This window comes from Protomyctophum bolini, assembly GCF_963924005.1.
Source record: "Protomyctophum bolini genome assembly, chromosome: 21".
NCBI lineage: Eukaryota > Metazoa > Chordata > Actinopteri > Myctophiformes > Myctophidae > Protomyctophum > Protomyctophum bolini.
The window spans coordinates 13,665,694-13,685,241 of NC_137882.1; the positions used below are offsets into that span (position 1 = coordinate 13,665,694).

Consider the following 19,548-nt stretch of genomic DNA (forward strand, 5'->3'; position numbering starts at 1 on the left):
GTGAGGCGGCCTCACTATATGAGAGACTGGACCACCAACAAAGCTAATGAATGAATTATGTTCTCAATTGCTTACAGCAGGTGGCGTCAGGCACCAAGTTATCCACACAACTCTCAAAGTAGCCTACACAAAACTATATGAATTAAAAACATTTTGTAATCTAAACTTGCATTTTAGGATAAACAGCAATTTAACATCTCTACATTTTCTTTGTCATTAATAATAAAAACACTTTTGTTAACTTGAGTTTTATTTTGAAATCACAGACCAGAAGTTAACTGTGTACGCTCGTCCGACTTGACGCTACAGAAGGACAACGTACCAGAGACAACACAGCTGAACAGCCCCAGCAGTTTTCCTACTTCTTTGGGCACGTGCGGAGAAAATATCAACAAGAAACAGAGGGCTACAAATATCCCAGAGGTCACACGGGACATTTCATCCTCCGAAAAGGTGGGTGACCTTCAATGAAGACCGGAATAATACAGGTATCGTTTTACAATGTAGGCTAAAGGTGTCATTTCACCCCCGGACCGTTGAGGACGTCCAAGCGTCGCATAGCCCACGGTGACGGTGTCCACATCATCAACCTCTGGCCTCAGTGGTGATGGTCTGTCGTCATGGCCACGCATGGTAGCATCTTTCTTGGACACTGCTGCTGGCGCGTCAATGACGATATATAACATATATATCATGAATAAGAACATTTATCATAAAAGTTATCGTTAAATCAGTTATCGTTTTGTCTAGGCGACGTTTGCTACAAGCCAATTAGCCAAGGCTGCATTGTTCCAGTTAGCCTACACGTTAAACTTTAGTATAGTACAACTAGATACTTTGACTTCAACACTGTATCACATTGACCCAAATAAATCATGTTGACCAGATGACATATTCACCTTTTTAGCTGCCAGCGTCTAAGAAAGGCATAGGCCTATGGTCTTGCAAAATAGACGGCAATAAAAGGCTGGGTAGGTTAATCTTTTAGATTTTGTTGTCTTTTCTGTATGTACAGAACGTACGCTGCCTACACAGCAAACTCTAACAGAATGTTCCAGAAAATTATCTACTAGGCTACGTACTACTAATTTTCTGGAACATTCTGTAACAGACTAGCTAATGTGCCCTGCAGGCGGCATTACCACCCCACCTGCAGGTGGTATTTGCCATTATCTCTCCTAATTACAGTTGAACTATAACTTGCTTCATTATGACGCACAGATCTCGGTTTGTACAGCAGCAGAAGTAGAAGAGTTTATTACTTTGAGGGCTGTCGTTTGGTAACGAGAAGGAGACAACATTTTTCATCCTTCTGAATGAAAATGTGATTCACTTTAAAAAAAAACTTTTAATTTGGTCAATTTGACCATGATAGATTCATCAAAAACACCCGTCTTTTTTCTGATGACTGATATTGTCCTAATACATGAGGGGGCCGTGGTTTTTCATTTACTGAACCGCCCCAAAACAACCCCAAAACGGCCTCTGCCCGGAATCCTGACAGGGCCCCTGCCCAGGGTCTCCATAAGCTGGCCTGTTCTGACATCACAATTCACAACACTCCATATTTGGGCCTGCCTGACAGAGCTCCATATATGGGAATAAAAGGGACACAGACAGATGGGTGGAACGGGTACTCTGCATTTCCGGTTGTCCAGAACCAGCACAAAAGCCACTGCCCGGGATCTGGACCTGATCACCCCTATATCTCCATATATGGATCTGGCCTGTTCTGACATGGGCACCGCTCTAGTGGATATATATACATAAGTAAACAGTGATTCTCTGGCAAATACACTACACTACATTGTATTTGAACCTGATTTGAACGCATGTAGACAAACCCGTACCTTGACATGAACACAGAGAACACACACATTTATCAATAGACCAAGTGTAGAGAATAGAGATATTGAATAGGAAAGTAATTAGACCAATGTTGCTGTTTACAAATTAAAATCTATTTTTAATACTGAATCAAGCAACTTAAAAACTGTCTGGGGTATTCACATAAGCCTGAGTAGATCAGGCCAAAGTCTTTTTGAAAGTTAAATATCCCTTTAAAGTTAGTAATGCCAATGACTAGTTGAAATTCTTACTTTGTAAACTAATAGGCTATAAGACATGTGTTACCAAGAAGATAACAAGGAAACAGCTTAGATAAGCAAGCACATGTTGTATTATTTATATCTGTCTTGTTATAAAACTTATGTCCGCCTCGTTATGTTTACCAATGAGGGCAGTTATTATCATAAAAAAAAAGAAAATTACATTTTGTTCTTGGTTTCGGTATACAGTGATAGGAAGTGAACCAGATTGCAAACGTCACTGTAGTGTAGAACATAGTAACTTATTGTCTAGTGACTTGTGGCGATCTTATGCACTACAATAATTAAGACCTGTGGGGTTCAAGATAGACCCAAAGACAGAAAACACACACGCACACACACACACACACACACACACACACACACACACACACACACACACACACACACACACACACACACACCACAGAGAGAGAGAGAGAGAATCCCCCTGTTAGTAAATAGAGCATGAATGTGCCATGAGAATGGCATAGTTTACATTCTGTACTCCACAAACCCACTGGGTCAGATGTCTGATGTTCGTGTAGGCCTGCTGCCACTGTGTATGCAAGGTGGCACAGTTTAGGTTAAACAATGATCAGTTGTTTTTGTTTGCTTGTTGTTTTTGTTTTTATTTATTAGGTGACAAACCACATTCCTTCGGTTTGCATATAAGATGTCTTCGCAGGTCCCATGGAAAACAAGTTTTGTTTTCAAGACCAAGTGCATGCTTAATTTTAGTGTGTGTTCTGCTGTCAGACTGAGACATCTGTGTATTTTAATTGTGTCAGCTTTTATCTTCGGTGTCAGGTGTTGGTATGTACCTGGAGGCAGTTGGGGGACATGCTTTGGTCGATGGCAGCTTGTATAGGGGTTGGCATGTCCTTGGGCACTGGCAGACTCACCCAGTCAGACCTGAGAGCACTTCCTTAAACACAGGGATGGTGAACTATTTATAGTTATCCTTAGGTCACACTTACTTTACTAAATAATAATCATCTTATGTTATTATAATTATTCTATAATATTTTATTTTGTGATCTTGGACAGTGCCTGGAAAGTATTCTAAATTTAAGAAAAGCTGTCGGAAAAAAAAAAGTATATTAAAATGTCTAAGCACTTCCTTAGCACAGAGTAAGACTGCTGCTCGCTTTGGGGCCCATCTCACAACGCCACGGCACATGGACAACCTCAATGTCCAATGCTTGCAGGCACAAACCATTTGCTTCTACTATTTTAATTTACTTAGTTCATTTTCGACTCCTAGCACCCGCCATCTTCCCACGCAGATCACGCGTCACAAGTGAAATGCATGTTGGGAGGGACACAGATTAATGTATGGGTCATGGTTTTCCATGCAATACTCCCCTTGCCATACCCACCACACCGGCACCTCCCCTTTTGGAATTACACAGCGTCTCGCAGCAGAGCCACACAGGGAACATTTCTGGGGGGGTGCGTGGCAGACGGGCAGCTCGCAGCAGAACGCCTGCACGCGCCGTTGTCCTGTCTCAAGGAATTTCGGAACAACACGGTCGCCTACCACTTCTCTCCTGCTTCTTTTTACCACCACCGCAATCTACAAAGCCATGCCAAAGTTATTTGCAACTTTAAACTGCTCGCACATCACTCAATATTACTTTTAACTACGCGGGTGACACACTCCTCTCCTCCACCACCTCCTTCGCCATGCCAGACAAATACAACAGGGTTTTTCAAGTCCCATTCAGCCCAGGACGGGGGAATTAGCACTCACAACGTTACGTACGTTTGCGCCATCTATCTAACTATCTTATATAAAAACATAAATTTTGTGCCCACGTTCAACCCAACTTCATGTGACCAGCCTTAGGGCCGATTCATACTCCTATTTTAGAGCCGAATAAAAGTCGGTTCAGCCTACAATGTGATGTCATTTGAGGTTCGGGGAAAATTTCTGACGAGCCGAAATAATTTCGGCACTACAGCGCCGAAACAGCTGTAAAATAGGAGTATGAATCGGCCCTTAGCCTGTGACATCACATCAGTCATCTATTATAGTAGTAGTCAATACCAGTAAGACGCCTGAGGGCGAGAAGGTGCACGCATCCGCCTGGGTGACAGCAGACTATGGGCGAGCACTGGCACTTTCTGATGGGGAGTTAGATCAACATATCCGCCTGGGTGACAGCGGACTGCTGGGAGAGCACTGGCACTTTTGCATGGGGGGGGGGTCAGATCAACATATGGAATTAATTCTGTATTGTCCATATATGGAGAGTGTCTTGAGTGTACAGGGTTTGATGAGGTCAGATCAACATATGGAATGTCAGAACAGGTCAGGTCCATATGGAGAACTAAGGGTGGCAGCAGGGGCAGTATCTCGAGTGTACTTGGTTTGATGAGGACCCAGGTAGGGCAGGGCCTTAATTGTCTGAACTCTAGTTTTCACCGGGGCAGGCCCCTCTAGACTAGACGGGGCAGGCCCATCTAGAGTTTGAATGGTCAGGTATCAGTCAAAAGGGAGACATTGAAGAGGAGGGATGGATCGGGAAGGATGAACATATGGAATGTCATAACGGGTTCTGACATATATCCATAAGGAGATCTAAGGGTTTGATCTCCATATATGGGCTTAATCACATTTACTATGACATCAGGGATCTCCATCCCTGATAATGTCACGTGATGTCACAAGACATGGGCGCCATATATGGGGGCTTTCCCATATATGGGGATTTTGAGTGATACATTGGTGGACAAAAAACGATTTCATAGTAAATGCGACCTGCGGTCACAAACATATCTTTGACATACTGTATAACTCCAAATTCTGATTGGTCACAGCCCCATTGACTTCCATTATAAAGGAAAGTTAGATATTTCAAAATGAAACGCATTTGCCATTCAGAGTTACAGAGTTGCTGAGTAAACACAACTGTTTGGCAAAGCAGCACTGACTGGATGGCAGGAATTATATTATTGCACGTAATGCAGGACTTGTTACTTACATAATGGTATTTTTCACAGCATGATCAACTAGTACCAGAAGGCATGCTCCATAATTCTTACACTGTCTGATGCACTCCACTGATGTCAAACTGTGGCTCTCTGCCTGCCTCTGTGTCTGGTGTGTGTGCACAGCTGCACATGTGCATGCGTCAGGTGGTGCCTGTGTGGGGTATATTGTCATTTGTCATATTACTGAATAACTGAAGGAGTGTCTGTTCTGGGAGTATGCAGTGCACATGCGCACGTATCTTCCACGCTGTATTTCCCCTGCCCTGATTCTCTGTGTTGTGGGGCGCGGCCCCACAACCATACACTTGCATGTAAATAAACTATTCCAAAACCTGGTGTTTTGAGGAGTTCTCATTCCGCATCACTCAGTGTTGTGTGTATGAGGCTCACAAGGTGCGCCAGAACACAATGCTAGGTGAGCGAATACCCGCCATGAGCTGCCCATGGCGCACTGATGAGCGATCCCTCTGCGCTTCTCAACTCATCACAGCAATGATTTGAGTATAATTTGGGTTTCATCCGATACCGGTGCTTAACTGGTCCTTTTTTAATTGTGCCGGTGCCCAAATGGTGCCTGAACCAATACGTTGATGCTAAGAAAAGTCATAAAACAATAATATACTTTTGGGGACACTTAATAAAGTAGCCCTCGGTGCTGGAGCGAGTCGAGGACTTCAAGTACATCGGGGCCTGGACTGCCTTAACTGAACAGGATCTGAAGGTTCGGAGAACACTTTCCTGGAAAGCCTTGCACGGGATGAGGAGAGTGGAAATCAGATATGGTAGAAGACCTTAAGAGGCGGCTGTTCATAGCTACTGTGGAGTCAATACTACTGTATAGACCCTTACAATACAACAGGAAAAAGCCCTGGATGGAGTCTACACAAGAATGCTACGAATGGCACTAGGTGTCACATGGACGGACCACATCAGAAATGTGGACCTCTGGGGACCTACCACGGGTCACGGACAAAGTCAGAGAGAGAAGGATGAGGCTAGGCACCCAGAACTTGAGGCAAGTAAATTGACCCTATGGGAGCCAACCCTGGAGGGGAAAGAAGCGTACCACCTATGTAGACGTGCTGCGGCGCGACAACTTGGCTGACAACACTGCAGAACCCAAGAACCTGATGTTGGATAGGAAATTGTGGAGGGCAGCGATCCAGGAATCCCGAGTTGGTGTTGGCTAGACCTCACTCTCACAGCAACTAACTAACTAGCTCATCTAGATAATTATCTCACCATGGTGAATTCATGTATTCCCATGGGCTGTTTGGCTGCAGTGAAAGCCTTGTGACATGCTTGTGACAAGCATGCTTATACTGAATCCAAAGGCTGACATTAAAATGCCTGAATGGCTAAAACATATCCAGGGCACAGATATGTCCTATTCAGATATTCTGGCAATTGAGTGATAAAGTTGGATTTGCATTGTTCACTTGGACTTTTAAATTTGGACTTTTGGGTTACATTTCTGTAAGGTCTGTGGTACTTAACGCAGGCTTAACCTATTAAACCCGGCCATTTCATTGTCATTTTATACATTAGAGTCTTGTGTTGGCTATTCAAAAATAGCAGGTATACAAGCCCACAGCCTGGTCTGTCCTCTCACTGGGTGAGTGGGCACTAGGCGGCGGGTGTCAGAAGGTCAGTGATATTAGTTGAGCATGGGGATGAACCGATATGATGATGAGTCAAGGGCTTAGTGAAGGTTGTACAGAACCACAGGGGAAATTAGTGGGGACTGGGAGAGATGTAACTCTTCAGAGCTGTGTGATTGCATGTAGGGGAGAGGAAGTGAAGGAAAGACAATTTAAGGGAGATTACCGGTAAAGGTGCAGGGAAGGAGGAAAATAAAGAAGGTGAGAAGAGGCAGGACCATTGGAGGGAAATTGTATGGTAGTCAATGGTCAGGAGAGTTTGACCCTGGACCCTGACAGAGATGCCAAGCAAGCGTGCCAGGGTTTTATTGCCTGCACCAACTAGTGCGGAGCAGGAAATGTTGGCTGGTGCAACCTTGATCCACACACGTCTCACACACACGCACGCACACACACACGCACAGACACACACACACGCACAGACACACACACACACACACCCTCATAACATAAACACACCCTAGTCAGAAAGGGCACAGGATATAAATAGCAAACCAACAGGACACAACTGGACTCCCAGTGGTACTACTGCTAAGTGGTTTGTTTATCCTAGTGAATTTGGTAAGATGCGATTTGTCTGTATTCTGTGATTTTTATCTGTCTCTTGTCCACTATATTTTGTTAATCTCTTCTGTCTCTGTGTAACAAATGGCATAGCTGTGGTGCGGTGTTATTCTGTGAGAGTAATAACCAACCAGGTCTACTTCTAAACAAGCAAAAGAAGTGATTATAGGCCAAATGAGAACTTTAAACCTACCGGTATATACATTGGCTATTTAAAAATAGCCGACCTTGTAGATCTGCTATTTTGAGACACAAATCTTAGATGGGGTCCCTGGCTGCTACAAAATATGTTCAGATGGGGGTCCACGGCCAAATACATGTTTAAACAACATTAGAAAGCAAGCCCAAATAAGCAACTACACTTGACAAACCACGCCCAAAAAACCACAACCAATATTTTACAAGCACTTTACAGAAAAACAAGGCCATGCAACACTGGCATAGCTGTGGAGTTTCAATACTATATCGTAAAGTAAAAGTGTAGAGTGGAATCGTTTGCTTTCTATTTAATTTGACTAACTTTGGAGTGTTAGCTGGTGTTAGCAGTGCATTGCCAAGTTGTGTATATGACAGTGGAGTTCTTTGTTTAAATCGTTTCTAAGGCCACAGTAAACAGACACCACTGTGCCTAGATTTAAGAATAATCTGTAAACTGGTTTCTCTTTTGACTCTACAGTGGGCGCTCTCTCTCTCTCTCTCTCTCTCTCTCTCTCTCTCTCTCTCTCTCTCTCTCTTAATTTTATTTTTCTATTCAGCCAATGACAGTGATTTCAAGTGATGAATCTTATGCCAGTTACCTGGAAAATTATGACACAGCCAACAAGCATAAGCAGCAAGTATTAGGGCTACTTGTTCAAAACAAAGTGTGTCATACAGAATGGGTGCTTTTCTTCTTTTGTTGTTGATTGTAACTTCTTTCTCATTTGGTGTTCTTGGGTTCCTGGTATTGCCCATCCAGCTCATGAGGGTTCACAAATGTTCCACCCAGGACATGGACCCATATGATCAGGAGGATACAGGATAGGACCTAGGTGGGCACTAGGGACATCTGGGCACCTCGATTGGCTATTTTGACATTAAACATTTTATAATGAAAGATGGTGAGTGTGTGTGTGCGTGAGTGCGCACACACACACACACACACACACACACACACACACACACACTCACTCACTCACTCACTCACTCACTCACTCACTCACTCACTCACTCACTCACTCACTCACTCACTCACTCTCTCACACACACACACTCACAGCCTGCACCGCTCAGTTCAGACGGGTCTGATTTTGTATTATTAGGATCTGCTTACAAGCTTACAAAGTGTATAACAACAGCAGAGTTGGGTATTGAATGAACACAAATAATGTATTCTGAAGAGACAGTATATGCCGTTTATATTTATGTCTACTTAAGAAAGACTTTAAGACATCAAGATTTTATTTTACTATGCAACTACATAGCCTGGTATTTCCACCATCCATGCAGTGGCCTGCTGTTGTACTTTGTGAGGTATTTGGCTGAGTTGAATGTTGTGTAGAAGGACAACAAAAGACATGCGTTCGCAAAGGCTGGTAGGTCACAATAGCTACAGTATGTTTTTGATGCTGCTGAGTAGCTGGAGTCTATTTGGAACCCACATTTCTTTGAGTTTCTGGCTCTTTCCTGTTATTTCGCCCTATCATGTGAAGGGGAAGAACCTCCTTCACCGTACATCTAGCTCTCTCGCTCAATGTACATCTATCTCTCTCGCTCAACGTTTGACGACATTTTAAATCCAGTTGTCAAGACCTTTACAATGTTGGCTGGCAGATTGCCTGTCTAGAGAGATCCTAATCAGCTAATTACTCTCCTTGATCCATAAAGAAAGGGAATGGTGAGTATAAGTGGGAAGTTCCTTCACGTCTGTTCTTTTAACCAATTTCTACCCGTAGAGTTGAAGTTCTGCTCTTATTCACTCCTGCATTTTTCTTTATATAAGATAAAAAGCTCAACGTACATTACAAAACACCACTGCTATAGAGTGCAAACAATCCAAGTGATGGATTGTGTGCCACATTCCTTTTTTCGGTGGAGATTATTATCATCATTAATGTATCCTTGCATTGTATTTCACTGTAGGGAAGGGAGTGGTGCAAGGCAAAGTCTGGCATTCTTTCAATCAGCACTCACGATCGCATTATCAGTTTTAGTACATCCTCACACAGGAATCGTTTGTACTTTTAAATGAAGCTGCTTCAGAGTGTCAATGTCGGTGAAATTCAAATAAATGTATATAAAAGTAAAAAGTAAAATGTCGAGGCTACACAAATAAAAAGCGAGCCAGGCTATGGGTTTGGTACTGTGGCATTGCTTTCAGAGGAGTGATACTCAACTCGTGTTAATGCTTTTCCATCAGACATGTTCTGTCATGTTTTCAACTAAGCCCAGATTCATAACCGAAGCGTCACCAGGTCATGTCTTAAAAACACAGCAGCTTCACAAGACTGACTCCACGTCACGATCTGCACTTTAAAAACGGCAAAGATAAATCACATTTTCACCTCCATAGCCTCAGGGGTTGAGCTCTGAATCCCCCAATCACTGTTATGTAATTTCACTGGGCTAATGTTAGATTAGCTGACCCCCCCCCCCCCCCTCCTCTATAAACAGGCTCTATATTCAGTGCAGTGGATTAGATTGTTATGTATTGCTGCGTTGCCCCCTCCCCTTTCTAAATGCCCCCCCCCCCTCGGGAGGGGAGGCGTATCTGTCTTACCACTCATGCATGGCTGGCCTCAGCAGCCCCACACAGACACGGTTTGGTGTTGAAGCCTCATCTCTCTGCCTGTACTAGTATGCCTCAATAACAGGACTTAACAATTGTCTCTTCACAGTGGACCTCTGCACAGGAACGCATACACACGCAGAGCCATGGGGGACTACTACCACATTCTAGGGGTCCAGAAAGGTGCATCGCAAGACGACATAAAAAAAGCGTGAGTATTTTTTTGTACCCTTGCTGTTTCTTTTAGAAATGTGTTGTGGAGCGGTGGAGAAGGATGCAATAGGTTAATTATAGCCTCCTCTAGCTGTGCAAACGGAACAGGAGAGACCACAAGAAGAGTGAGGCGTGCTGCAATGCAGAAAGTTTCCACTATTCTTCCTGTAACCTTGCTTGCTGTCACGCATCGTTGCCATACACCGCTTTACTGTCACGTACAGTAAAGTGCTGTGTCACTCGCTAATTATAACGCCTTTTCAATTCATAGTCACTTATTGTCTCCACCAGGCCGAAGGCATGGGGAGAGAGTATGTTTTGCACTCCATGTGTCCATCCGTCCGTCCGTCCGTTACCAGCTAATCTCTGGCACCGTCAAGCCGGTTGGTGCCAAACTGTGCACACACACACTCCCTGGATGCCAATGACGAACCTCAGTCCCAAATTTTCCACAACGGCCTGTTATAGCGCCACCATGAGGCCGACTTTGGCAAAACACATTTCTGTAATTACTTGTACACATTTTTATCCATACATCATGGATCAATCTCCATAGTCATGTGATCAACACGGATCTGCACCATTTCCCATGATCCATCCTGATTAACTAAGATTGCCTACCAAAGCTCGCCTGATTGGTCCGTTTTGAACAAAGTCACAACTCACAGTGTGCAATTTCCGTGGAATTATACACGTACATTTCCACTAGGCCGAGGACGACATGCCACTTATTTTTTTCCAAATCAGCCTCACGGTGGCACTATAACTAAACAGGCCAATTCCTGTTTTTACCTATAGATCTGTGTACAACTTTGTATGCGCACTCCCCAAAGGCCATGGCCATTTTCTCTACATTTTCCACATCTCCCCATTAGAGCGCCACCATGAGGCCGATTTCTGCAAAACACATTTGTTTATATTAGTCGCACAGATTTCATCCAAATCTCACGCAAATCGGTACACATGATCTCTGTAGTCATGTGACCATGACGAATCTGTTGGATTTCTCAGATTCTACACTGATTGGCTAAGACTGCCTTCCAAAGCTTTCAAGACTGGCCCGTTTTGTACAAAATGCAATGCCAATTTTTTCAAATCAGCCTCATGGTAGTGCTATAACAGGCCAAGTCACATCTTTACATGCACCAATCTGCATAAAAACTTTGTATGCACAAAACATTGTGTGCACAGTCTGCACATTCCCTAAAGCCCAAGGAAAAACATGTGGCCTGCATTTTTCAATTCTGCCTTTTCGAGCGCCACCAGGAGGCCCATTTATGTGCAACACTCTTTTATATTAGTCCTTCAGATTTTATCCCAAGGGGCACTTCTTCTAGTTGGAGTCGTTTTTAGTCGGTTGTTTTCATTTTTTGTCTCCACCAGGCCGATGTTTGTGTTTGTGTTTTCTCTATTCATTTGGTTATTAAGGTCCACAGAATGAGAGGCCTGCTCTGCTGGAAACATCGCGAAAAAAAAGTTATGCATCAGCACATTTTTGTATACCACACCATAGACAACCTACAGTATATATAAGGCAACATTTTCCAAATTTCATTATGCTTTAAGTAGCATCATTCTGAATCCATTCCAAGCATTAGTGGCCGAACATCCTATGGCCGAATTTAGACCAAGGAGTGTTTTTCATGTAAAACTAATGGTTGGAATGGATTCAGAATCAGGAAAACCCCCTAGTTTGTCACATGCTACTTAAAGCATAATGAAAAATTTGGAAAATGTTGCCTTTATAGGTTGTCTATGGTGTGGTATACAAAAATGGCCATAACTGTTTCCGGCAGAGCAGGCCTGTCGTTCTGTGGACCTTAATGACCAAATTAATAGAGAAATAAAACACAAATAAGAAGAAATGGCACCCTTTTCACATTGGTTTAATCTGTCTTTTAGCCAACAGTGATGTTGTGCGACAAATGATGAGTTATGCTTTGTTCACCTCACAACATCCCCTTGAAACAGGCCTGCTTCAGTCACCCAGACATGTTGTTCCTGCACGTGTGTGGAGTGTCATGTGGCCTCTGTTTTGTTTTCAGAGGTTGTCTGTTTAGATATTGAGCAGAGAAGAAGCACAGCCCTGTTTCAAATGACATTAGTGTTGTTGGCCGGCCCACAGGTTAAGGAATGTAAAGTATGCTGAGTTGGGGCCACGGTGACACACCACCTGTAATGTTCTCCTTTTCACTTCAAATTACACAGATGCCTTCCCGGTCTTTAATGAGTTAAGTATCATCATGAAATTTGTTGATAAAGTAAATTTGTCCCATATCCAACGGGCCATGATGTGCAAATGTATTACTGACACCTTATCCGATGTTAACATATTCACTGCCAGATTTTAATTCATTCATTCTGCCAAAACCACCAGTGTTTTTCAGTCAAGACCCTTATTTTGAAGGCCCACCGGGACCTGAGACATGAACCGGATTACAAAGAAAACCCACTGTGTGTTTTGACGGTTTCATCTTTTCTTTCCCCCGGAAAATACATTTTGTAACCGTGATCATCGGTTCTTTAGTTATAGGCCATTTCTTTCTAAATCTGATAACGTGGAGGCAGATGGCAGGCGAAATTCTCACTTCGGGTTGTATCTGTTGCTTAACAACCTACAACCATTCATATGTTGACGAAGAGCGCGATCATGAACCACTGAAAAGACCACGTGACGAAGATCACCATCATCGGCGGTGAAGCGTTGGATTAGACCTGACGGAGATCTCCGCCAACAGCAGGAAATGTGTTCCAAAAACAACAGCTGTTCCACACTGCCACACATCCTTTAAGGATGCCCACCTTTACACGCCCCAGCCAGTCATAGCAGTTATCTGGCTGGCTAAGCCAAGTCTATTCTGACTGGTGTTCATAAATATTGAATCTATTTAGATCATGACTCAGACTATTTCCAAGGAAACTGATAGTTGGCTAAAGTAGACGAGGTGTGAAGGACACTCATGCAGTGAGACCGAATTAGTCATACAGCCGATAGATTGTGCTCATCTCAAAAATGGCGTCCTTTCTGCCAGCTTTCCAGACTAGAGAACATGGACTAATTCATATTCAACATTGGCAGCACGCCACAATGTTATTGCTTTGTAAAGAATTCATTTCTGGTTTCAAAGTCACTTATTTTACTGATAATTTATCCACCACTCTCGATACTGTATTGACCCCAGTCTCGACTTTTCACTCAATGGGGACCATTGATTTGGGGCCTCTCTAGATCGGCCAACAATGTCATAGGTTCCAACAAAAGTGATCCGACCACAAAGACTGTTCAATACCCCGTAGTCCCATCCGTATTATGAGGGTATCCACTGCCATGGCTGCTGCTGCTCGCCTTGTGCTTTAGCAGCAATGTGCTGATGCAGCGCACACTGCAGGGCTGCTGGACCACAGTCCACCTCGACTTTAGGTCTGTCTTTGTTATTTCTGGTGTGTGTGTGTGTGTGTGTGTGTGCGTGTGTGTGTGTGTGTGTGTGTGTGTGTGTGTGTGTGTGTGTGTGCGCTCGCGCATATGTATGAAAGACCCTACATGTGCCTCAATGTCTTCCTCTGGGCTGTGTCTGCTTCTCTGCTATAATGTAAAAGCCTCCCTTTACACACACTAGCAATTGCCTGAACCCATTAATAAGACCCGATTCTACCTGATTCTACAAATGCCTTCTAATATATATAAATCGGTAGTTCTCACACGTTCAAGATATTTCAAAAATGATAAAAATGTGCAGATGTGAGCTTGTTTATCTGCTATTCTTAAATAGCCGATCTAAAATGACACAGATGTTATCCTGGTTTTAATGGGTTAAACGTGAAAAAAATCATCAAACTATTTGAGCTGTGTGTTTGTTTGTTTTTCCCTAAATATCACAACAGGGACTTGGATACTTATAATTGTTAAATCAGGTGATTTTGATTTGAGAAGCGCCACGGTTAAATCGGCTGACTTGTTCCATTTGAGAAGCACTGCAGATTGAAACGGTTGTCATGACATGCTCTAATTTTCAAGGTCGGCACGCCATGACATGAAGATGGTTGCTTCACTTCCCCCTTCTTATCATAGATTTCCTTTTTATCAAATTTGGCATGTTTCAGCTAAAAACTGATGTTTTTATGCTTCTTTCACAAGTGAACCCTGTGTTTGCTGCTTTGTGTTTTTACATTAACGTTATTTGTGTGTGTGTGTGTGTGTGTGTGTGTGTGTGTGTGTGTGTGTGTGTGTGTGTGTGTGTGTGTGTGTGTGTGTGTTATTGGCATCACAGGTACAGAAAACTAGCTTTGAAATGGCATCCAGATAAGAACCCCGACAACAAGGAGGACGCCGAAAGGAAGTTCAAAGAACTGTCGGAAGCATATGAGGTGCTGTCAGATGGTAAGTGTGTGTGTGTGTGTGTGTGTGTGTGTGTGTGTGTGTGTGTGTGTGTGTGTGTGTGTGTGTGTGTGTGTGTGTGTGTGTGTGTGTGTGTGTGTGTGTGTGTGTGCGTGTGCGTGTGCGTGTGCGTGCGCACTGTGCATGTGGGTGTATTGCACTGTATGCATTGTGGATTATGCTGTTTGAATGGTATTACATGTGTGTTTAGTGTCCCCTTCTTAAAACTGGAAAGAAATATTAAAAAGAAAAAAAAGTTTACAAGGAACTTATACAGCACATGTGCTTGTTGGTTCAGTGGGGGATTAGCACACCGTCCCTGTGAGGTGCCAGCCAACGGATTAAACACTAAATAATGAAAGAGTATAGCCGGCCGTTTGTTTGTTTATTTGTCAGTTTACAAGGAAGGTTCAGGTTGCCCATTACAACACATGTGCTTGGTTCAGTGGTGGATTATAGACAGTAACAAAGCACGTTTACTACAAGTACAGCTAGTGTACACACATATTGTACTTTCGGCTCTACTACATTTCTAGGAAGGGAAAGGTGCATTATGGATTAAACACCTACCGTACGTCAAATATAGTGGAATATAGCAGATCTACAAGCTCATATTGGGTTGTGATGCAACGCGTTGTGAGTGGAGCCGTCGGAGCTTGTTTGTTACACTCGTACATGTACACGTAACACTCGCCCAGTGACATGGAAATGGGGCATTTAAATGCCAGTCTCTTCAAAGCAAGCATACAATGTGACAGGGCTTGTGTGGGAGCTTGTTTTGCTACACAGCGTTTGTTCAAAATCAGGGGTCTACCTGTCTTCCCAGCTCTTTATACAAAAAATAATGTCTCAAATAGGCCTCAAATACAAACTTAAAACTGTGTTTCACAACAATACATTGTCTCTGTTGTTCTGAGAAGAGAAGACCTTGAACGATGAACGAGCTCTTGTTTGAAAAGGATGGGGCCTGCACAGAATGATTACACAAGCATTTCTGTATGATCCTGTAACATTTGACACACAGTGTCGGAAAAAGTACTCACATTTATTTCTACTTAAGTAAAAGTATCAATACTGCAATATAGAAATACTGCAATATATAAAATAGCAATCCACAAGCTCACATTGCTTTGCATCGTGACGGATTGTGAGCTTGTATATAACGTATACAGGGATGAATTGAAGTGGTTAATGTTTTGTAATAATAATCAAAATCTACAAAGTAACTAACTAGTAACTAAAGTTTTCAAATAAATGTAGTGGAGTAAAAGTACAATATTTGGATCTGAGATGTAGTGGAGTTATATTATACCTATACCACACACATCTTTATTTATTAACTTTTATTTGAATTTTGTATCCCGACCTGAAAATGCATTTTCTGTTTACTAAAGTGCTGGAGAGACAGCGAGAACCTTGTTACTGAACAAACAGTCTATAACAATGATTGCTATCAGAATAATAGAGATATTTGACACTCATTTAGTCATTTTAACAAAATAATATCACTTACCTCTATCGATTTGGCGGCTGGCCTGTGATGAAATGTCAGAGACACTGTGTCCTTTGAGCGTTTCAGCAGGTTTCTCACTACATGAACACATGTAACCAAAGTAGACCTGAGGCCGATTGTACAAAATCGGCCTCAGGTCGCTGCATGTTTCAATAGCGGTGCTCAAAACCTTTTCATGTGAAGGACCCCCAAAATTACAGTGTATAGTATTTGGCCGCGGATCTCCACATCAGGCCTTCAGAAGTAAAGATTTTAGTTAAAAATGGTCAATTTAAAAGTATATATTCAAATATATGCGCACATTTTCACAATTTTTCAAAATAAGTTCATAGTGAGTTTGTAATATGTATATCCCGCTTGTATAACCTATATCCCCAGCTGGCTTCCCTCCCCAGAACATGGGCCAATTGTGCCCCTGTAGACACTCAACATTTGAAATGTATTGTTGATTTAGTGCTCGGTGATACAGCGTATGAGCATTTTCAGTATTTGTTTATTGCAGTTTTTATTGCAACCATTACAACAATTTGGAATTGCTCCCTTGAAGTAACTGAATCATATGCTAAAATTATACTACTCAACCATTACTTAGGCTTAGCAGGTTTAACAACAAAATAGCCTTCTGGGTGATATTAGGATCTAAATGGCTGCTACAGTATGTTCTCCTGCTTGGGGTCGCTTGTAAACACGGCTCTCTGCAAGGTGTATTTACTGATAACAACCTGCAAAAAGCTACACAGTGTACCTTTAAAATATGCTGTAAGTGATATCACTCCCCCTGGCCAGCTGATGGAGGGGAAAGGAACTGGTTGGAATAACCAATAATGTTCCACACGCTACGTCCGGCCAGGGAAAATCCCCCCCTGTCAGGTGAAAAGAAGCAGCTTGGACTCCTCATGCATATAAGGAAGCATGGCAGAGGAAGTGTAGCGCCCAGGATTACATTTGATAATTGACACTGGTTGAAAAAATGGGTTGCAAAATCGTGGGATAAAAAATTAAAAAGAAAAAAAGGAGAGAGAACCAATTCATAGTGTTCCCAATTAATGTCTGTTATATTTGTTCTTGTTTCGTCACTTCCAATTACATTGTTTATTCTGTAGTATGCGTTCTCTCTCCTGATTAAATCAAATTGCTATCCCTGAAATTAATATTTTGTTTACTAACATGCTGGAAAGACAGTCATTGGAGACCCCTGCTAACACTCTTAACAATTTAAAATAGTACAAAATCTGCAGTGTTGTGGACACAATCAACTGGATGAAGGCATGCATTCAAGAAAAAGAAAAAGCCTTCTTGGCATCAGTGAGCTTCACTGATGCCAAGCGGTTGTGAGCTTGTAGATCTGCTATTTACTGAGCATGATACGGTTTTGGAATAATTCATTAATTTATGTGCAGTGAGTGTGTTTAAGTATTAAACTTAAAAAGAACATATATACGTTTAATTATGCAATGAACAAGCAAAGAAGTAAATATAAAATACACAAACTGAACTTAATTCAACCACTAATCCACATAATAATATATATTTTATTTTACGAAACTAAAAGCTGATGTGTTGCGACGCGTGCTTGTAGATCGACAATTTTTTAACATTTATTTCGGAAACCTATGATTGCCAATACCGATGACGTCCAACAAGTAAAATAATAATGGGCAGTGTATCTGCTCTATCTCTTGTACCCTTAATTCAACCTAAAGCACTGCTCTCTCTCTCTCTCTCTCTCTCTCTCTCTCTCTCTCTCTTCCCCAGAAAACAAGAGGGGTACTTATGACCGATATGGTAAAGAAGGCCTCTCAGGACGAGGAGGAGGAGGAGGAGGAGGTAAGAGAATAACTTGCATAACAACCAGGGATATTATGATATAACAGTGTACACTACAGGCAAGATCCCTGTGGTCAGTGCACACATACCGTACAAAGCCCTAACAATATTACCGCCATAACACACACCTACCTGGGACCGTAATAGTATATGAAGAAGAAGGGCACACATACTGCTCTCCCGTCTTTTTATGTAACCCAACAATCAGAACAACGTTTCAGCCATATAGGGCTTCATTAGGTACATGGGCGAAACTTTGTTGGTTTAATATAAATAAGGGAGGGCAGTATATCGTGTGCAAACATTCACTTGGTTGTTTATGGGTCCAGCACCGTGCTCAAAGAACTGTGGTGATGTGCACATCCTACCCCTTTTCACGTAATATATATAAATTATATATCATGTATATGTATATGTATAACATGTATATATGTTAACTATAAAAGGGAGAGTATTTGCTGTTCAAACTCATGCGTGCAAAACCTTTGACACACAATCGCATTATTTCATCATCTTTTTATTTCCCCAGACGGAAACAGTTTAGCATATTGAAGACCCTGAGTTTGCTTTTCTTCTTCTTCTCCTCAACAGGAGGCCACTATCACAATGGCGACCACTTCAGCAACTTTACATTCCGTAATCCAGAGGACGTTTTTAGGGAATTCTTCGGTGGCAGAGATCCGTTTGCAGATTTCTTTGGTAAGTTCCCCACCCACCAGAAAGTTGAAATGAGGAAATGGAAGGTTTCTGCACAACAGTGTTGTGCAGAAACCTTCCATCTCCTCATTTCAACTTTTTGCTTATTGCTATATTTTATAGCAATAGAAAAGGGGACCAGACATGCAGAATGATAGAGTCCGAGGAGAGCACATCCACTGCTGGTATTAACAATTCATCACAGTTATCTTCAGCTCACTGCATATTTTATGCTGGACTGTTTTCTGGTTAGGAAGAATATGGACAGGATTTGCCCTATGCAGTAAATAATTGTAGAGAGAGACAGACAGACTGAGACAGATAGACAAAGTAGGCTACTACAGACAGACGGGGAGAGAGAGAGAGAGACAGAAATGCACATTGTATAGAGTCTCCCTGCTGTTTTCTCAATCAAATCTTCATGCCGACCCAACAGCGCCAATTCCTAATTATTTTTCCTATTAGATAGTGCATGATTTAGCACCCCGAAGAGCCACTCTCCCTCTGTTAGCCCCTGTGGAGAGAGGTCTAAACCCCAGAAAGCCTTTTAGAAAGCCCTGCGCTAATCCTCACCCTCCGCCACATGGTGCATCAGCAGTACACCGCACGACGTCCCCTCTCCCACCGTCTGAACATTGACCGGCTCGGCTGGACGTCCCGTCTGAACTTGATTGTTTATTGCTGTACCATTACGGTGGATTTACTGTAGGGCTTAATCTGGAGTGTTTTGTTTATTGTGACACTTGATTTGTTTCAAGAGTGAGAGCCGTGTAGAAGGTCACTGGCGGGAACAAAAAACATCTGTCTGGTGAAACCTAATTCGATTAGGGAGGTGACTACAGGAT

At 42.5% G+C, this 19,548-nt stretch overlaps 1 protein-coding gene across 4 annotated transcripts in view; it reads left to right on the forward strand.

Moving 5' to 3' along the window:
- Positions 1–312: 312 nt before the first annotated feature.
- dnajb6b (DnaJ heat shock protein family (Hsp40) member B6b) overlaps positions 313–19,548 on the forward strand; it is a 35,610-nt gene continuing 16,374 nt past the window's right edge. For 2 of the 4 annotated variants that reach the window (XR_013966171.1, XM_080794105.1), the window contains exons 1-5: positions 313–453; positions 10,189–10,290; positions 14,561–14,670; positions 17,936–18,007; positions 18,599–18,706. Coding sequence is in view for 3 of the 4 variants with exons in the window: in XM_080794105.1 (XP_080650231.1) it covers positions 10,226–10,290; positions 14,561–14,670; positions 17,936–18,007; positions 18,599–18,706 (355 nt within the window). In the remaining variant the exon portion in view is untranslated. Of the gene's footprint in view, positions 454–10,088; positions 10,291–14,560; positions 14,671–17,935; positions 18,008–18,598; positions 18,707–19,548 lie in introns of those variants that run through there. The other 2 variants (XM_080794107.1, XM_080794106.1) reach the window with 2 other exon arrangements.